The sequence below is a fragment of the Rhinolophus ferrumequinum genome, chromosome 6 (genome assembly GCF_004115265.2).
Source record: "Rhinolophus ferrumequinum isolate MPI-CBG mRhiFer1 chromosome 6, mRhiFer1_v1.p, whole genome shotgun sequence".
NCBI classification, from domain to species: Eukaryota; Metazoa; Chordata; class Mammalia; order Chiroptera; family Rhinolophidae; genus Rhinolophus; species Rhinolophus ferrumequinum.
Genome location: NC_046289.1, coordinates 38,446,102 through 38,466,911, shown reverse-complemented (window position 1 = coordinate 38,466,911; position 20,810 = coordinate 38,446,102). Strand labels below are relative to the sequence as shown.

The 20,810-nt window shown below is 46.1% G+C and overlaps 1 protein-coding gene across 2 annotated transcripts in view; it reads left to right on the top strand.

Annotated features, from left to right (window-relative positions):
* Nucleotides 1-20,810, top strand: part of SAMD4A (sterile alpha motif domain containing 4A) — a 219,004-nt gene that overhangs the window by 168,504 nt on the left and 29,690 nt on the right. For both annotated transcript variants that reach the window (XM_033107809.1, XM_033107810.1), the window contains 3 exons: nt 10,225-10,334; nt 12,591-12,677; nt 19,208-19,541. In XM_033107809.1, the coding sequence (XP_032963700.1) occupies nt 10,225-10,334; nt 12,591-12,677; nt 19,208-19,541 (531 nt within the window). The remainder of the gene's footprint in view (nt 1-10,224; nt 10,335-12,590; nt 12,678-19,207; nt 19,542-20,810) is intronic.

Sequence of the window (20,810 nt, the reverse complement as noted above, 5' to 3'; positions counted from 1 at the left end):
TTTGGAGACCTAGCAAAACCCATTTCTGAGTTGATGCTGCATGGTTATGTGCTCAGGCTGCTGAGCCCCCAGTGATGGGTAGCAAGCAGATGAGGCTCAGCCATGCTTTAGGTAAGCCGTCAGGGCATCTGTCACTGGGGCATCAAAGTACCTGAGGGACCAGGACAGGCAGAGACAGCCATTGCTCTGGACTAGGTTCTTTCCAGGTGAAGTGGAGTGTCTGGATGGCGTGTTTCCAAGAAAGTGTATGTGTGGTTCTAACTGGTAGCTGGGGGAAGGAGGCCTTGGGCTTCACATTGAAGGGTAAGGAGGGTCCTTCGGGAAGGCTGTTCACCAGGATACAGCTCTCTCTCAGAGAGGGATGCTGGTTCCATGGACTGGTTATGGGAAGTTTGTTTCCTTTTCTTTCTTTCTTCCTTTTACTCCCTTTCTTTTTTCTTTTCCGTTATTTATTTGATCCTCCCTCTCTCTCTTCCTCCCTCCTCCTTCCCTCCCTTCCTTCCTGTTTTCCTTCCTTCCTTCTTTCCTCTCTTCCTTCCTTCCTTCCGTTTTGGGGGACCTTCTGCACACCTTAGGCATTCTCTCAAAGTAGGCAAAGGTGTGCTGATGGCATGCTGGCATTCTGAGGTGAGAACTGAGTAAAGAGTACATGTTTTAAAAGAGAAATGAATGAGATAAAAATTTAATAAATGTCCTATATTCCAAAGTTCAAAAGATATCCAATAGACTGTATAAGCTTCTTCGATTCCTTCCTTTAGAATTGATGAGAATTGTCTCCTCGGAACTTCTTCAGTCAGAAAATGACCCAGACAAGATCTAATGTCCAAGATTTTCTTGATTGGCCTAAGGGTCGTGGTCATAAAATGGGCTCTTTGGTGACTGGACGACTCTCTTCTATGTGTATCCACCTTTTGCTGACCTATTGAACTGTACTTCCCTCAAAGAGTTGTATTAGTGTTTAGAGTATAAAGCCCTTAGCAAATTAAAGGGCAACACATACTTGAAGGAAGGAACACGAGAGACAATAAAGGATTCTATTTATGGGAAAAGTATATTTGCAGTTCAGCCAATACATGTAAGTCATGCAGTAGAAATGTCCACACCTGAAAACAGCATTCCAGAGTCAGGGGCCAGTGTTTGTGAAACCCGAGTGCCCCTCCCCCAGCCCTGCCTTAATACGTCTTCATAGGGTGGCCACTGCTCAGGCCGCCACCATCAAAGATTGTGCAAGATGGCCTTCCAGGAGAGTGCCAGAGAGCAGCCGTTAACAAGCCTGTCCCGAGTGTGTCATTTGATTCCCTGGTCCAAGAGCAGATGCCGGTTTGAACTTCCAAATTAATTCATACTTTCTGAGAAATGAAATATGACGTCCAATGAAGTGCTTTTAAAAAGAGCCAGCTCTTCCTCTCGGATCCATATCCCTTTCTTTCTTGTGACCAGGCGCTTTGGCAGGAGTGTCAGCCCTTTTTACACTGTGTGCTGGTCCACCTCAGGATGCCATCATCTAATTGCTATTTTTCTAATTTTTAAATGGCCCGTTTACTAGAACAACAAGGAATCTGTAGTAGAAATTGGAGGAGTTCCAAATCTCCAGGGGATGCATGTCAGTACTCAACCTACACCTTGCGAAAAGAATAAAAAGTCACCATAATTGAGTTTAATTTAGTGTGAATTCATCGTTCTTGCCAACAGCTGTGCATACCGTGCTGAAACACTGCGTTCATCCATTCCTTCCTTTTCATCTAGACAGAGGAGCCAGGTTTGGCTATGAATTGTCCCTCAGAAATGTGCCTCTTGGGTCAAAAGTGTGAAATAAAGCTCACGGCCCAGCATTCTTGCTCTTTTTATGCTTTCACAAATACCGATCTCAACCCCTTTTTGTCTTGGTGGCAGCACTCCCTGCCAAGGATAGTCACTAAGTTCTCTCCCAAGTAGACCAACTCCTGCTCTCAGAGGATTAACATCATCTGCCTGCTTTGCGTGGTTTTTCCTTTTATAGTAAACACGTATCCTAAAGTTTTAAGTCAGCTCTGAAGCACAGATTGCCTGTCCCTTGGGGCAGGGGTCTCAGATGAATATTTCAGGCCAAGGAGAGAATGGGATCGGCTACTCCACTAGAACTTAATGCACAGAAGTGAGAATCTGAATGGGAATATGAAAGTTTCCCCCTTTAACATTGCCTGTGGTGGCTCCTGGTTATACATGTTTGGACTAAATATACTGGTTGTGGTTTCTAAATTCGTTTGTCCTTGTGCTTTGCAAAAACTTCACTGTGACTTATCCCAGGGGAAGGATGCTTGAGTCTGAGTCAGTACTCACTTATAATATCCTCCTGTCCCTCAGCATCACGTGGGTGGAATGTTCTCTCCTACCTCTTCTCTCACACAAAGCCTTTGGGTGGCCAAGAGGGAAAAAAAAAGACATTCGGCTAAATTCCTAGAAAGAAGAGAAAATCTGGAGGCGAAGTCCGTTGGTAGAATAGGCACATTTACCATCATATTAGCATCACGTCCTCTGAAATGCAGAAGCCTAACAACTGGAGACTTATCAAAAGGCCAGGGCTGTGGATGGATGATCTGGCCATGTGATATGGGAGCAGAAAGAAGGGAAGAAAGGTGGATGAACGGGTTTCCTTTTTGTCCTCGTTGAAATCAGTTGACTTTTTTGAGCACCTGTTGAGAGAGGGTTTGCTTGGACTAGCTGTTGGGGAGACAGAGGTGAAAAATATTGTTCCTGCCTTGAGGGACTCACAATCACATGAGCAACAAACAGGTACCTGATGCAGGTGCTCAGCTATGAAAACACCTTGTCTTGGAGACTTGCCCTAGTTAGGGGCCGGCACCAAGGCAAGTTCCCAGAGGGGGAGCGGCCTGGAGCTGAGTCCCAGGGTATGACTACAGGTTAGTCAAATACATAAGGTGAGGGAAGGGCATTCTGTGCAGAGGGAACAGCATGTGTGAAAGCACAGTGATGAGACAGCTGGACCAAGTAGGTCCTATGGCTTGAGTGTTAAGGGCACATGAGAAAGCAGTCTGGAGAGGGAAAAGCCAGATGCTAGGCTTTGCGGAGGGTTTTGGCTTGTATCCTGATGTTGGTAGAAGCTATTGAAAGAATTTCAGCAGTAGAATGGCCTGCTCAGATTTGCATGCCAGAAATAGGACCCTAACAGCAATGTGGAAGATAAATCAAAGTGAGGAAGGGACAGGGGATCCGGGATTGGAAGGCCAGCTGAAAGGTAGAAGATTTCAGTAATTGAGGAGGAAAATGAAATTGGACCAAGGCAATCGGCAGTGAGAATGGAGACCATAGTGTGCTTGTGGGATCTTGGTCAGATAGAATGGAGACTGCCTTGAGCTAAATGCATACTAACGGAATGTAGACAGTGACGGAGTGGGAGGAATTTAGGATGATGCCCAGGTTTCTGCCTGGGATAGCTGCATAGCTCATGGTGTCATCTATAGCGAAGAGTATAGAGGAGAAGAACTGACTAGGCGGACAGCATGGGGGAGGGTGAGTGAGTGTGGGGACCTGCAGAACATTCCCGTGGAGGCGTGCCAGCCAGGACACAGTGCACTGTGTGTGCTTTGCTCTGGCCCAGTCTTTCTAAGAGCCCTGGCTCCTCTCTTCGCCAGCACCGTCTAAGCATTATGCTTACCTGTAGTGAAGTTCATGTGGGAGACTCCACTCCAGATTTCTGGTAGCAAAGCCCATAGCGTTGGGCTCCTAAGAGTGTGAAGGTCCACGACTTTCTCATCGCAGTTATCAGTGCGAGAGGAATAGAAATTGGGGGGTCAGTTTCTCTTGATACGAGCTTCAGCCTTACCATTACAAATGGACATTCACTGGGTATCCTTATGACGTGTGGCGTTATGTTAGTACAAAAATACAGAGGTAACTGAAGCTGTTTATAGTTTGCGTACAGATATGATGGAGGTAAAAAGGAAGCCTTTGGCTCTAGTAACCTTGATAGAAACATTGCAATTAAGAGAGAAGGAGACCAGTGACTAAGAAAATATGCTCAGTTTGCCTTTTCTAAGGAGTCTTTCTTAGATGAAACTTATGTAAATGTTTTTTTGTCCATAGCAAAGGAAACGTATTGCCTACTCTGAAATAGCCAGTTTGGTGTTTTGAGTTGTTTTAGAAATGTAGACCTTTAAATCTTTGCCTGTCCCAGAATGAGATTAGAAAAGTTATTGAGGATTGTGATCTTTTTTAGGAGAAAAGAACCCATCGGAAGCCTTTGTATTCTTGAAAGGTTGTGAATATAGGGTCATACAGGGGAGTGGGAGTGACACATCTCCCTGTGTGGCTGGGACACTTCAGCATGGCTGACATGGGAACGAGTCACTGTTTTCTAATGTTGGCTTTCTAGGCACTGTCTTGAATTCCTCTAACTTAACGGCCAAGATTTAGTAAATTTTCTTTACTTTCTTTATTCCCAAATGCCAACATATGACCTGCACAGATAGTTCCTAATAGGCTCAGACTGACACTATCTCTTCTCAGATAGGCTGAGAGTCGTGATGTCTTTGAAAAGCAAATCCCTAAGATTCCTCCAACTCCTAAAGATCCTGAGACTTGTAGCCACCATTCCTTGCCAAGCGTGTGACGTGCTTTAACGACTGCCGGCACACAGAGGGCAGCTTTTGATGTGGAACCCAGACACTATTTAACAATGCAAAGCAGGCTGCGTTTAGAACATCACTTAGGAATGTCATAGCTAATGGAAAATACCAGGAAAAATGTAGTCCCTCTGTTTGTATCTAATCCTCCTAAGTGGGTATTTTACCCCAAAGTAGGCGATCTCTGTGCCTCCTGCGACCTACACATGCTCCCCACAAGCATGTACCCCCTCCCAGAGGCTACCGTGGACACATCCCAGGATGCAGGAGCACGCTTATAGCTCCACAGGGACCAGAGATCAAGATGTCTTCTTTCCTTTGCTCAGAGGCTGGAACAGAATTGGGCTTCCCGTTCTGGCCGAAAATAAAGACAGTCTTCAGTAATCTTGATGGTGTTGCTAGACTTCTGCTCTTCATTTTTTGAAAGGAATGTTTTCAACACTGAAGAGTTAGTCCCTTCTTACCCCTCAGTTGGCTTTCCTCTTCTCTCCCCCAAAGACGAAGGATGCGGTCTTATCTTGAAGAGTTGTCTGAGATTAGCCTTGTTTTCTGTGGTGAATGAGAGTTTCTCTTCCAGCTGCAGGTACCAGGACCACCGCAGCTGACCACCACCTCTTTTCTTGTGGAAAATGAGGCTGTTCATGTTTCTCTCTTCCAGGGATGCCTTTTTGTTATTTCCCATATTGGACCCTTCAACAATATTGGTCCCAGTATTCTCACTTGGGGGGGCCTCCTTGTTGGTGGGGCAGGTGCTGTATGGTCTGTTGATCTGACTGGTATTCACAGCCATTCCCACAGCAGGCATTTGAGGAAAGCAGCCTGAGTTCTAATTGCAGCCCAGCTTCTGTGTGAGCTGTTGTATGCACCACAAAGCTTCTCTGTGGCTGATTCATCCAAACTCTAAAAGGGAAATAGAAGTCAGCATAATTGGAAACTTGATCGCATTGGTAAAGACCAAAAGGTAAATATAGACCATATAAAAGATGGGTGTAACACTACTATAAAAAAATGGCCATGAGAAGATAAACCATTGTGGACTGCAAAAAGATCTAGAAGGAACTTGGTAGACCCCTGTGGCATGGCGGCCCATGAATGGTGGTGCGTTCTCTCAGAAACCTCCCACCCTTTGACCTTGTCTTCTCGGTTTTCTTCATGGGCTCCTCTTCTCACACCTTCCCCTAAAAGCCTGGCACTCCTAGGGCTCTACTCTGGCTCTCCCCTATTCTCGCTCCATCTCTTTCCCTGAGTGCTCTTACCCACTTCATGGCTAAAACAACCACCATGTGCTACTGAGGAGGAGACTGGTTCTTTGATTCAGACCTCTCTTCAAAGACCCTGAGCTGTTGACTTCTCCACCTGGATGACCGAAGACAGTGACATCCAACTGATCTAAAGTGGAGCTCACCATCTCTCACTTCTCACCCTAAACCTGCTGCTCCCCTGCCTTTTCTGTCTCAGCAAACCTGAGGAGCCATCCTCAAATCAGAGGAGCCATCCTAATTGGTCTCCTTCTCTCTCTTACTCCCTATCTTCCCTGATTTTCAAATACTGTCAATTTACATCCTTTCCTTCTCTGCCCTGCCATCTCCAAGGGCTTGGAATTTCATCTGCTGACCACACTCTCACCGTCGTCCAGTCCAGCCTTTCCATTGACAGTCACCGTCTTTCTTACATACTCACCTGACTGTGCCTCTACTGCTCAGATTTCAACAGCTTCTCAAAACCCACAAGACGAAGTCCACTCTCTTTGTTTCAACGTTGCAGATCTCAGTCCCCCTGACCCCTGCCTGTTTGCCCCTACCTTGTGTCTAGCCATTGTCTATCTTTTACGCAAGTATTTGCTCAACCACGAATGCTCTCTTGGCTGTGTGCTTTGTTTACATGCTGTTCCTGCTTCCTGGAATGGCTTCCTCAATATGGTCTGCCCAGTGGCTCCAGGATTGCTGCTACTGTGAAGTCATCCCTCATTCCCAAGGCAAACCAAAATGCTCATTGTTCCATGCCCATTAGAACTTTGAATACTTAGCACTTGTCCTGCACTATTATAATTTTTCTTTGGGGGGAGGGGGTCAGCCAGTCTCTCCAGATTAAAAGTTCCTTGATGGCAGGGACATGACTTCACAGAGCTTGGCCCCCATAGTAGGCAGTCAGTAAATGTTGAGTGAGCAAATATCAATATGCCCACACTTGGCAAGAAAGTCACCCCAGCTTATTAGCACAATATCTTTATCTCTCCCGCTGATAAGAGAGTGACTTTCTAGTCTGGGAGCTCCACTGGCTTGTCTGTCAGAAGCAACCCTGATGAAGCTAAACAGCTGTGTGCCAGTCAGAGGTGGGAGCTCAGGAGCCATATATGTCTTCGACCACATATCAGTTCCTCCAGGAAATACCTCTGCTTCTCCCCTGCTTTTTTGTGTCTTCCAACCATAGCCACAGTTTTGCAGAATGAAAACAGAAGGTCTGAGGTTATACTGTGTTTCCCTGAAAATACGACCAGGTCTTAAATATTGAGTTGTGCTCCAAAAGACGCATTAGGGCTTATATTTAGGGTTCATCCTTAAAAATCATGCTAGGGCTTATTTCCAGTTGTTATTTTCGGGAAAAACACGGTATGTTAGGTGGTACTCAGCTTTGTATCCAACCATGTGGCATCTGGACCATGCGAGAGGACCTGAGCTTTTAGGTAAAATTCATCCCTGGCCAACGATCTACAGAATCTAGTATCCAAGTCATTGGAATTCCCCACATGGGAGGAGTCCAATAGTGAAGGTGCTCAGTTCTCTGGTTTGTTTTACTTTTAATGGTGTTGTGTTTTAATCCTTGACAAAGTAAGGTGCCTCACTGCCAACCAGGGAGGAAAGGTTAGTAGGCTACGTTCTTAAGAACTGGAATTTCCTCTTCTTTGTTCATCAGTTCACGTTGCAGGATGGATAGCTCTTTAGGCAGACAGCACTGAGCTAGACACTGAGATTTGGCCGTACAAGTGGAGTCAACATGTGCCTGCTTCAAAGAACATAGAGCCAACAGGAGCTTGCATTTCCCAGGAACATATCCGGAAATAGCACTCCAGAAAGGCCGAACTCACCATGCTCTGAAGTTGTGTAGGAACCTTTTCAGGAAAACAGCTCCCAATGGCCTGCATTTTGACTATATGAATGAGGCAGGTTCTTCCATTCCCCTAACCAGGGGAGTACTGGTTGTCAAATACTTTTATAGAAAGAAACTAGCACTGATTGAACTGAAACTTGCCAAGCCAAGACTTGCACCCCACTCTCCCCAACACTTAAAGCACCATGTTGTCACCTTGGTTTATAAAGCACCCAGTTTGCAACGTGATTTAGTAGCTCAGGATTCTGTTTGTTTAATAATCAATGGGTTTTGCATGATTAAGCTGTAGGGCACCCGTGAAAATTTGGCCCATGAGGTTACTCCATACTCTTCTGTGATGAATTGTGCCCAAGTGTGGCATTGGGTTACCCAGACTTCTCTGAGTCATGATCATTGAGTTTTCAGAGCGACTTGGGGCTTTTCAAAGATGTAAACAGCGAACAGGAAACCTGGTGTCAAAGCGGTAATATGTCATTGGCCTGAAAGCCGGAGCTGTAGTTATTTGCTGCTCACTCTGTAGAAGTATGAGCACTGTTTTAACAACAACAAAAAACATGGTGGAAAATAAAGTCCGGTAAAATAGCTCCAGGATGTCACAGGAGGAAGCACCTCTTAAGCTGGCATGTCCTGGACTCTTAACCAATCGCATTTTGCAGTGAGGAGGCTGTAGGAGGTTGGTACTATGTGCCTGGGGAAGCCCTGCCTCTTTGTGGTGAATGGTCCCAGAGGGACTCGCCACTTGTCGCAGTAGAATGAAGGGCTCCAAGCACAGAACCAAGTAATTTCTTGCCTGAGATGCCTGAATCTGTTCTTAAAATGCTATTGGATAGCCAATTCTATTTCTCCAGAAATTCTCCTTCTTTGGCCTTCCTGTTACTGCAAATCAAGAAGTAACCTTACCAGACCTATCCTCCCCTCCTATATCTTTTGAGTTTCAAGAGATCATCCCCATACCCACATTCCCTAAGGCTAGGTTTGGTTCACCCACAGGCAGGGCCTGATTTCAGAGAAGGCCAGGCCTCTTGAATAAATCCCAGGTAACTACTCTAGACACTGAAGAACTGGAAGGTTTCCACTTATTTTGGAGTTTTGTGGTCTCTGTCAGTGCCTCAGAATAAAGCACGTAGTGATAGTATCTTGGTATCTTGTGATCATCATGGTTAATAATGGCTAATACTTTATAGAAAACATGAATAACATTTGCCCAATGCTTCAGCATTTCAAAGTACTTTGCAGTCGCTGTTTATGTAGCCCTCCCACTGCTGGGCTGTTTTGTCCTTATTTTTCAAGAAGTTGATACAATGTAAGTAAAAGCTGGAAATCAGGAGACCTGGTTCTAGTCCCCATTTTACCACATCCTTACTCTGTGATCTAGAATTAATGATCTAATTTTGCCATCTGTAGAAGGAATCAGGAGTGGGAGAAGGTGATTCTAGAGACTTTTCAAAGATCCATCCTATCAGCTCAAAATCTCTGACTTAAAAGACTATGGGCAAGTGCTTTCTTTTGGTTGTACTTAGCAAGGTAATAATTCTCCCGTGGATTTTCAATGCAGTTACTATTGTTTAATTTTCCTAACTCTAGAATCCCAAACTTGGGGCTTATTTCGGATGCGTTTGGAATTTCCATTACCCTATGGTTTAGCCAATCTTTGGATTTTTCAAGTCCTGGTATATTTGTGGTTGACATTCAAGGAAAATGTCAGAGACACATCCAGATACATTATATAGCTTGGGGAAATGGTCAGCAGGCACACACACACACACACACACACACACACACACACTCACTCACACTCTCACACACGCATGCACGTGATAGTTTTAGAGTCCTGGATGCCCTATTTCCTCTGGAGTACAGGAAGGCAGAAGAAAGACGTCAGGCTAAGAATGACGGCGACTCCACCCATGGGGACCTGTAGCTGCCTGGTTTTCCTGTCACTGTGGAAGTGGCAGAAACAGCATGTGGAGATCTGCACTGAACCTAGAAAGAAATTATCTTGAGGATGAAGAGCTATTATATGCAGTTTTAAAATTCTAAGTCAGTACTTTCCAAATCAGTAATGCAGTCAGTCGTCTGGCTACTGCAGTGGTTCCATGCCACTTTTTTGTTCATGAACCCTTTTGGGAATCTTACAGAAGCTACGGATGTTTCTCTGCCAGAAAACTATCCATATATTCACCAATTGGGGTATAATTTTAGGGAATTCCTATATACCCTGAAGCCCATGGACCCAAAGGTAGCACCTCCCTGGTCTAATGTGCTATAAGGGAGCCCAACAGGGCTAAATCAAGAATCTCAGGGCTAGGCTAAGACGTCTAAGTCCATAATTTGCTGCCAAAATTAAACAAGTAGTAACATAAAGGTTTATTTTTGTTCTTTTTTTTCCCTTTGACCATCCGCTCTTTTTCTTTCTCTGTTCCCACATCTTTTGTCATCTGTTCCCGTTCCCTCTCACTTTCTCTCCCCATCTCTCGCATACCTTGCACCGCAGATGTTCCAGCCTGGTTAAAAAGCCTCCGCCTGCACAAGTACGCTGCGCTGTTCTCCCAGATGACCTATGAGGAAATGATGGCCCTCACTGAGTGCCAGCTGGAGGCTCAGGTATGTGCTTCAGCGGTCTATTCACTAAGAAGTTGCCCCAGGTGGAACCTGAAGTTCAAGTCCAAGGCAGACCTTGTTTGGACCCATACCTATGCCCTCCCAGTAGCTTGCCTTCTTTGAGGAATTGCCAGGTGCATTGATTCCATGGTGAGTATGGCTCGGTTCTTGCCTTCAGGGTCCAGTAGGAGATGGAAGGCAAGCAGATAATCAATCACAAGGGCAAATAGGAATGAGATAGACTCTTATGAAAAAAGCATAACCGAGGTACACTCACTCACTAAGTTCAAGGGTGCTAGGGAGAAATCGGTGTCATCTCCTAGAAGAGGTAACATTTGACCAAGGCCTCAAAGAGCCTGTGTTCTGCTTTTGCTTTTCCTTCCCTCCTCCCTCCCTCTGTGTGACCGGGGCTTGTTTGGGGAATGACAGCTCAATTGGTAATCTATTGTCCAGTCTGGTTACAAATCAGCCAAGGTCTAGTAATTATTGAGTAGAAGCACCAGGTCATGGCTCAGACCTTTCCCAACACTTGTACAAAAACATGTTGAGACAGACTGGTCTTAGTTGCGGCTGGAGTAAGTTGTACTATATTTTTTTTTCTTCTAACCACCTCAGTAACATGGGACAATCATTGCGAATGGTCTCAGATTTCATTTCCCTTCTGCGTACCATGAAGGGTGAAGTTCCTCCTTCCTTCTCAGCCATCTTTCCCCAAGTGTGAATGCCAAAGGCCAGGCCAGTCAACAGAACCCCTGAAACTAAGCATGTTTCTTTCCTACCATGCTGTGCTGGAGTAAATAGATTTGACCGATGTCTTTGTTTCCCTTGTTTAAAAGGCTATTTGCATGTTTCAAACTGACCTCAGTTTCCTTTGAGCAGTGATTTAAAAGAATTAATGGTCTGAACAAGCTAATAGTATTTCCCTTGCAGGAAGAGGAGATTGTATCCTTTGGGGCATAGCTGGTCTGGCTGCTTACCTCCCAGCAGATCACTGTATTCCCATTGCACTTTCAGTACCCTCAGTTAACCTCTACGGGCCTGGCCAAATACCAGTATTGAGATGCAAGACAAAACCCAACGTCACTGCATAGTCTCAGAGAATGAAAGGCACTAATTTCAACTTCCTAACACTTTTCCCACTGCTTTTTTCATCTCAGTTGCTCCTTGAGATCCCAGGGATTGATGAAAACTGCTTCTCAGAGCATTTTTGTGTTTGGGTCAGAGTTTAGGAAAAAAAATCTAAATCATCAGTTGTTTAACTTGAGAAAAAAAAAAAAACAAGAAATAATTGACACAGAAGGCAAAGCCAGAGGCCAGCACAAACTTTTCAGAGTAATTTTATTCACTTGAACTCAAAGTCAAGGCTAAACAGAAATATGCCCCCAGTGCGTCATCTTGAGAGTGAGTTTAGTTGTCACTTGACCAGTTAATTTTTCTAAGTAAAGGAGATGTCATTGGTGTTCCAATTTTTTTCCTTTTTTTAAGAGGAATTCTATGAATAGTTGCCAGAAGTCACCAGAAGTGTGTACGAGAGACCTGATTTGAGAAAGGACCTCATATTTGGAAATTTGCAGTTATCTTTAGTCAACAAGTATTAAACTAGATCCTTAGGCTCATCATGGCTATAAAGTTAAGAAGATAAAATCCACAACTCTAAATGTGAATCCTAGTTATTTACCTGAAATGACAAGTGAATTATAGGTTTACGTTTTCCTTATGAAAACCAAAGAGTGGCTGTGAACTGACAAAAACTGCCTGTGTGGCATCACACCAGCTGAGACCTATACTGGACTTCACTTCTTTTCAAGATAGGAAACACAAGAAAGGTTTGAGAAAGCCAAGAATATCTATGTATGGGGTTGGAAACTTCAGGGAATCTGGGAGGCACTGAAATGATAAACCTGGACAAGAGAAGTGTGTGACATAAAAATGATTTTTTAAGACCATGAAGAAATTTCATGCTGGGTGGACTATTGGTGGTTCTAGAGCGTACGCTCGCTCTCTCTCTTTCTCTCTCTACCTCTCTCCTAAAGGTCACAGTTAAAGATACAAGCACATGTGTACTATAGCCAGATAGTGTTAAAATATTTAGGAAGAAGATGTTTATGACAACAGGTACTAAAGAGAAAGACAAATGGGCATTTACTAGTCCACAAACATGTAGGAACAAAGCAGACAGTAAAGTACTTAAATAGCCTCCGAGAGTCTCTAAGCTGATTCTTACACATGTTTTTAAATATAACTTTTATTTAATTACAGAATGTTACCAAAGGTGCAAGACACAAAATTGTCATCAGTATTCAGAAGCTCAAAGAAAGACAAAACCTCCTGAAGTCTTTGGAAAGGGTAAGTTATCCCTGGGCAAGGGAGCATTTCCACCTTCACATCACAGGAAAATGGACCAAGGACACTTCTCAGTTGAAAGTGTCATTAGCAGACCTTATAGAGTATGTCACACTGTTTCCAGACCAAAGTCAGAAAAAAATGAAGTGATTCTGAAGTGGAGCTTCCCTGTTATTCATGTTTCTATGTAACCTGACTGCTGAAATGTACTTATTCCCTAGGTCCAGGCAGCCTGTCACTGGCCGTCCCAGACTGCTGAGGAAGTGCTGTCAAATGCATTCCCCTCTACCTTTTAGACATTTGTAGAGATTAGCAAGGGGTTCAGCCCACAATATGAGACTGAAATCTTGACCAAACAAGGCAGGGAATATGCAGACGTGCTTCATTCCTGCCGTCCACCCAAGGGAGGATCTGGTTTTGAGGAAAGCTGCCCGCAGAGTGTCAGACACCAACAGGTGTGCTCCAGGTTTTGACAAAAGGGGATCAAAATCGCTTGGCGGACGGATGTAGTTGGCTTTCCAGACAATAATTTCAGACTTTAACTTAACAACAGAATAGGTCCCCATGATTGTGATTGGAACTGTCTCAAAAATGCCAAATGCTGAAGAAGAGTTTATTCCAGTGTTTAACGCAGGTATCAGCTGCTGCTGTCCCCCTTTGTATGCTGCCTAAACACATTCTCGTCCTATCTTTGTATCCAAACATCGATCTGGTAACAGTGTCATTTTTAGGACTTGGTGACCTTTTGATTTCATCTAAGGTCTAAAGGAGAGCAGGCCTTGCTCCACACACACGGAGCCCGTGCTGCTCGTGCCCCAGAGTTGGGATTCTGTGCGCTGCTGTTGGGGAGTGGTGGGTGGGAAGTTCTGTAGTTACTTGCTGCCTGCATAGCTTGAGTGGTAACCTCTTCTAGTTATCCCAGCATGCCTTTGGAAGGGAACAAAGTATTGAGATAGGTAGGGCTCATGCAAGTTTTGTAAGCACATAAACGGTTTTAATGCAGTGGGAGGGTGTTTTTTTTTAACTTATTTGCAAAATGTGTGTCTAATTTTACATGCCATATCTAAAATTATATGTAATGCACAGTACGTCAAATATAAAGTAATACATATTGATAGAATATGCATATTACTTTATTATAAGGAAGGCTCCTTTTAAAACCTCTGGATGGATAGTGGTTGCTCACATACACACCTGTAATGAAAGGTCTGTTCATAATTAGTTTATCACAAAGGACAGTAACCTGCCCAACTGAACTCGAGGTTATTGTTGTTGTTCATAGTTTTATGCTAACTGCTTTACCAAGCAGCTTGTCTAACAGAGCGATTATTGCCATTTTTAATATAAGAAATCGTTCTCTTTCAGGGAACAGTCAAAAGGCCAGTTTTCTCCTTATCTGTTAGGAAAAACACAGGACATTTTGCATACGGGTTAGATTGCTAAGCAGTATGGTGCAAGCGTGATACCTCCCTCCCCTTATTTCGGGAGCGTCCTTCAGGAACTCAACTCATATCCTCTGTCACTGAGGAAGGGCACCCACCTGAGTGACAGAGATGCTGTATTCCCTGGAGCCTTGGGCCCAATCTGTGTGTGGAAACACAAGGGCAGCGAGGCAGCATGGGTGGCCCTGACATGCCCCTGACTTCCTGTGGAACCTGTGATAAGTCAGCGACATTTTCTGTGTCCCAGATTTCACACCTAGAATAATATTGACTTCACCAAAACACTTTCTCCCTGGTTCACTGGAATGGGAATGTTAAAAAGATGACAGGTGTAATACAAAGTCTGAGAGCAGCTAATGGGTAAGAGGAAAGTAATAATGAGTTTATTCGGGTTGACTTCTTTGAGGAGGAAAACGTGTGTCTGTCAAACTACCACGCTGAGCTTGTTTCAGAACCCAAGTTCAGGCACCTGTGTGCTTGTCCTTCAGGAGCTGATGGCCTGGGGGGGTGAGGGTGCATCTCTCCTTAGCATCCACCTAGGACTCAGTCCCCCGCTCTCTTCTCTCTTCTCTGGGACCTGGGTCCCTCTTGTTCTTGGAGGCAGGGGATTGTCCATCACCTGTTGCCACTTAGGCCACCAGTGACAGACTGAAATCAGCCATTACTCTGGCATTCCCAGACATCCTCAGCTGATTATGCTGTTGGAAATGCTGTCACCATGCTCCTGCCTCCTACAGCATTCTTACCTCACATAGAACCTAGAGATTTCTAAGGCGATGGCTGGGCCCCACCCGGAGCTAGCTCAAAGTAGTCGCTGCATCCAGAGTACTGCATCCACTCAGTTACTGAACACTTCCTAAGCAGCTGCCTTGCACTAGGTTACCCCGTCCACTGGAGGCTAACGGTGAGTGATACATGGTTCCTGCCTTCAGTAACTCGGGATGTGCATTGTGACAGGCAGACGTGTAGCCAGAGCTCTCACAACCTAGTGTGATCAATGTCATTACCAAGGACAGTGGGGGTGTCTTCCTGGGTTTAAACACTACTCTGCAGTGGTGAGGAAAGAAACCTGGACGGGCCTGTGCTGGCTAGAAGATGCGTTAGGAACCTATAGCCAGTCCCAGTCTTGGTGGGCCCTTGAGCCAAGGCAGGGGCCATGAGGCTGAAGGATAAGAGAAGACACTTAGCAGGAGTCCAGGCATTTGTAGGGGGCTTGGGCCTGGGTGCCATAGATGTATCACCTTTGAACACTGCCCCCTAGAACTGGCCATCAGGAGGTCACCGGAAGCCGTGATAAGAAGGGTTTCAGGGAGCTGGGAGGGGACCGAATCCAAAATCCATGAACCAGTGAGTTTTAGTGGGTGATGATGCCACGGGGTGGAGATGTGTAGACTTCTGAAGATATTTCGTAGTGAAGAAAAACGAACAGAATGGTCACTGGGGCAGATTTTTCAACATTTATCTTTAATAATGAAAATGTTTCCACATGCTCTCATTCCCCATTCTTTTTAACGTACTTCCAAACTATGAAGTTGAACCGTTCTCTGAGCCTGGGACGCTGGCATGGAGCAAAAAGTTACACACACTCCTGTGCTCCCACAGCTCCCTGTCCAGGCAGCACCCTCAGACCTCATGGGTCCCAGCAACCGGAAGCTTCTTCGGGCAAGGATTCTGTCATGTTTGTTTTTAGATCCCCCGTGCCTAACAGCGCCTGGCTCCTGGTACGGCCCAGCTGATGTTTGGTGAATGAAAGAAAGAGAGAGAATGGATTTAAATAATGCTGGCGTCCTATCTATTGCGTGAGAAATCAAATTCTTCTCACACAAAGAGAAGGATGGGACCACGGACAGTTGCCTACCGACAGTGCCGGGGTCGGTGGCTGCCAAAGCTCGCTCTCCCAGATGATTTCCACCTCACTGTTGTTACATGCCCCACGAAAGTCTCAACCAGTCTTCCAACAAGACCTAAAAAGCCAGGCTGAACGGCTGGGATGGTCCGAAAGTGGCACAGCTTCATTTTTGCCACTTTGTGTTTATAATGTAGGATTATATTTATGGTATGAGGATCAATAGAGACTTAGGTTGAGTCCCTATTTTTGTCAACATGGAGAATGAATTCCAACAGCTAGTCGAAGGCACTGAATTCAATCCCGTTTGGGCAGTTTCCTATCTTTCTCCTCAACTTGGGCACTTCAGTGTAGACTTCTGGAATTCATTTGGAAGAGTCAGGAATGTGAGCTGATGGTCTTGGTGCCACCCCATGGAAGCTGGCAGTTAAGTGAGACAGTGGCTTGAAGTCTATGGGGGGAAGCAAAGCAAAACTCTGCATGAGTCCTGTAAATTAGATTTTCAGAGAGTGTCCAACATTATTCATTATGTTTTTGGTTTCCATTTTGGTGTGGTTGTCCCCAACAGATCAGATTTGAACTTGGGGCAAGTGTTAGGGAAGTGTTTCCTGTTAGAAGGAAGTCAGCTCTTAGCATAACGAACATCTCCTTCCCCCATCACTAAGTAAGTACAGAAGCCTTCTTGCCACGTACCAAGAGCAGGTGAAGGTTCGGTGACAGTTGATGGTGTCACAGGCACACATTTGCTCACCCCTGTGGCAGCTGCCCTGTGGGATGGCATGGCAGGCTGCATGCAATCCCCCAGATAGGCTGCCAGCTCTGCCTTCATGGGGGCGCCTCACCCCTCTCTCTCCTTTCCCTTCCCCTCCTCGGTCAGGGGCTAGACAAGGAGGTCAGAACCTCCCACGCCCTAGTTGCTGGTTGGGTGGTTGGCAGGAACTGGAGAACCTCGAGGCAGGGATCCCCTGTTGACACATAGTTGGGTCAGAAAACGTGACAGGTGCTGTCCTGGCATGGGCCAGCTACCTTGTCTCCATGTGCCCTCCCTGATCAGAGCACCAGGTCCAAAGTCAAAGGACCAGTCACATGATGGCATCAGATTCTGAGAAAGGGCTGGTCTAGTCCAGGCAGCTGGAAAATTGGGAATGATCAGGAACGCTCGACTCACGCATCAGGCTTGTCAGGACAGGCTGCGGGCTGGTCTCCCCGTGGCCGTATCTGCCAGGTTAAGAAGGAGGGAGTAGCCTCTCTGAAGCCCTCCTCGTTAAAAGAACAGTGGACTCTCTCCCCTAGAGTGGGCTGGGCAGTGGCCCTGGCCAGGATTAAGACAATTCTGGTGGCTACTTAGCATTTGACTTCCCTCAGAAACCCTAGGTGCCAACTAGGCTAAGGCATAATTCACGCTCTGCTTCCAACCCTCTGAACAAAGCCGGTGCCTGCCAGCGATGGGGCTGGGCTCTTGGAGTTTCGCTGCCCAGAATTGAAACCCGCCTGTCCAAGGCTGCCATCCTCAGGTTTCCTCTTTCCGATTGATTGATTGGAAAGTCTGGGTGAATTGATCATGTTCCATGTGCTTGTCTTTCTTGACAACCTCAAGCAATTTTTCTTGGTAAGAGAGGATCCCAGGAATGGATTGGTACTCAGGCTTTAGGCTTTTAAAATTATGTCCGTGCTATTCTGGGCTCTCAGAAGATTAAATCTATGTTAGTAATGAGGACCCTGGTTGTCAATGTCCATCCGGGGTCCTGGGGAGAGGTTTGCTGCATCAGCCCTGGGCAGCACTGTGGCAGAAGGCGGAGCCCACCCACCACGCCAGGGCAGACCCCCAGGCCCTGACCTCCAGCCGCAAGTGTCTGAGCCTGTTCTGCCCCTCTGTGAGCATCTGGCACGTAGATAAATGTCTGTCTGGATCAACTGTCATTCCTTTTTCTAATACATAATGCCCAATATATCAAATTGTAGGTGCAGAAGGATCCAATTTATGAAGTTGTGTGTGTGTGTGTGTGTGTATGTGTATATATATACATAATGCAATGATATACATTACAGTATACTTACATATATATATACATATATATAATTACACATATATCTAGAATGATCCTTCTAAAACATGTTATGCTCCTGCTCCAAACCTTCCCTGATTTCCCATTCATTTAGAAGAAATTCTTCCGTCTCTGCCTCAGCCTGCAGGCCTGCACGCTCAGGCCCCTGTGGCTCCTTGGATCTCCTTTCCCACCCTTCTTCCCTCACCCCACCTGCTCTACCTCAGACCTCCCTGCTGTTCCTCACACACTAGAGGTCCCTCCCACCTCAGTGCCTTTGCTATGCTCTCTGCCTGGGGCACTCTCCCAGGATCCTCTTGCCCACACTCATTTGGGTTCCTGCTCCAATGTCACCCGCTCAGAGAGCCTCCCCTCACAGCAGCCCTGGCCTGCACCTCTGTCTCTAGCACGATGACTATTCATCTCATGGTAGGATATAAACTCCCTGAGGGAATCCTAAAGGCTGTTCCCACCATATCCCCATGCCTAGTCCAGTGCCTGGCACATGGGAGCACTCAACACATACTTATTAATTTAACAAAGAAGCACTGACATGGTAGTAGACACTGACCTGCAGCTTTACCAATATTAACATTACCACAACCATCTGATAGGGCAGGTGCAATGGGTATCTTCATTTTATACACAGAGAAACTGAAGCACAGAGAGGTGAAGTCATTTCCCCAAGGTCACACAGCAATGTCAGACTTCAAAGCCCAGTTTCCATCCTAGAGTCTGTGCTTTTAACAACTACCCTGTGTCTCCTGTGTCACGGACAGAACAAAGGTGTACATGATCAGGTTCCTTCATCCAAAACCAATCATACACAGGACAGGAAGCCACCGTATGACCCACTTTGTTATACAGCTTCTGAAGTGTGTGACTGTAAATGGTATAAATGCATTTTATAAAAAGGCACTGAGGAAGCCAGGGGAGGAAATGGGCCAAAATCATGTCCGTGAGCATCTCTAGTGGGATTTTTAGGTGATACATATTTACCTCACTATTCATATCTGTATTTTCCAAGTTTTCTTCCTGGGCTAATATTCGCTTGATAGAATGAAAATGTTTGCTTTTCCAAAGAACGTTCCGAAGGGGCCAGCAGCTGCGAGTCCTGCCTGGGAGCAGCTCGGGACGGGGCAGGGCCGGGTGGGGCCGGGCAGACACCCTAATGGAGGTCTTCTCCCTCTGACCGTCCAGGACATCATTGAGGGGGGCAGCCTGCGCATCCCACTGCAGGAACTGCACCAAATGATCCTGACTCCCATCAAGGCCTACAGCTCCCCGAGCACCGCCCCAGACGCTCGCCACCGGGAGCCCCAGGCCCTGCACCCGCCTTCACTGATGGGCCCCGAGAGCCAGAGCCCCGACTGCAAAGACAGCGCCGTGGCCCCTGGCACCACAGCCACCACCTCAGCCGGGGCCAGCGGCGGGCTCCAGCCACACCAGCTGAGCAGCTGTGACGGGGAGCTGGCTGTCGCCCCACTGCCGGAGGGAGATCTCCCTGGGCAGTTCACACGTGTCATGGGCAAAGGTAGGGCCTGATTTTGCCACCTCTCCCTTTTCTTCTCTCAACACCACTACCCAGAGCTACCAGTCCCCGAGGGCTGACCCCTGGGTGCTGGATAAACTGCCAGAGTCGATGTCATTCGTCCATTGTACAGATGAGGAAAGTGTGGATTTGAGAGTTTAAGGTATTTGGATCTGAACTCAGATCTCTCTGACCCCCCAGAGGCCTCTTCCTTAACCCTGTCTCCTTTCTCTCCCACTCCCTCAGACCAGGGCATGCTGGGCCCTCCTAGTCGAGGGCTCACTGGGCCTTGGACCCTCAGGCTAACGTCAGCTCTTTACCCCTGCCGTACAGCGTACCACAGCTATGCTGTGTGTGTCTGCAGGGCGGGATAGAATTCACACGAGGTCCTTTGGGTAAGAGCACCCTTTCTGCCTGGGTTGCCTTGTACCTTCCCTGTGGCGCAGACCCTTATGCACATATCCTGACAAGGTCGAGTGCTAGAATCATTTGTGCGTGATGGGTGTTTCACAAGAAATCTTGATTGTTTTAAAAATGCAGTGAATGTCTGTACTTTTCTTTTGGGAAAAGGAAACAATTTTTCTTCTTTATTGTTCAATATTTCAGACCATTTTAAAGAACCAGGTTTTTATCAAAAGAAATGGTCTTACGGTTGCAGTAAGAAACTCCCTGTGGTACACGTCCTAAAAAAGACTTAATCCCATGAAACTCTGGCTCAGAGAAGAGGACTTGTAGCATCCCTTGAAGCTGAAATGCCAGTAGCTTGATGGCCAGCGGGGGCCGTGGTCTCCTTCCCTCACCACCTTGCTCTGCCTCACCCAGAAGTGAGCACTGAGCTGTGTGGGATTAGACAGATGATGACCTCATGGGTGAAGACACATGTGGGGGTGGTTACCTGAGCGCACAGTACCTCACCCCACCTACCCTGTGGCGAGACCCATGGTGAGATATGCCCTCAGGAGACCTGCCCTCCTCTGGCACATCTTCTTTATAAAGTTCAAGTACTTTCAAATAAAGTAGAATATAAATTCATGCTCAACATAAAAATATAAAATTAAACAAAATGGTAGAAGGTGAAAAATAGCCCCCTACCCCACTCCTAGCCCTGCCATCTTCCTCCCCAGAGGTGACCACTATAAACAGGTTTGTAATAGCCCTTCCGAAACTTTATAATCATACACAAGCACGAGTGTCCTTTTTACACACGAACAGGTCTTGCTTACATGTTTTTCTACAGCTTTTTTTTTTTTTACATTATACACTTTTCATATT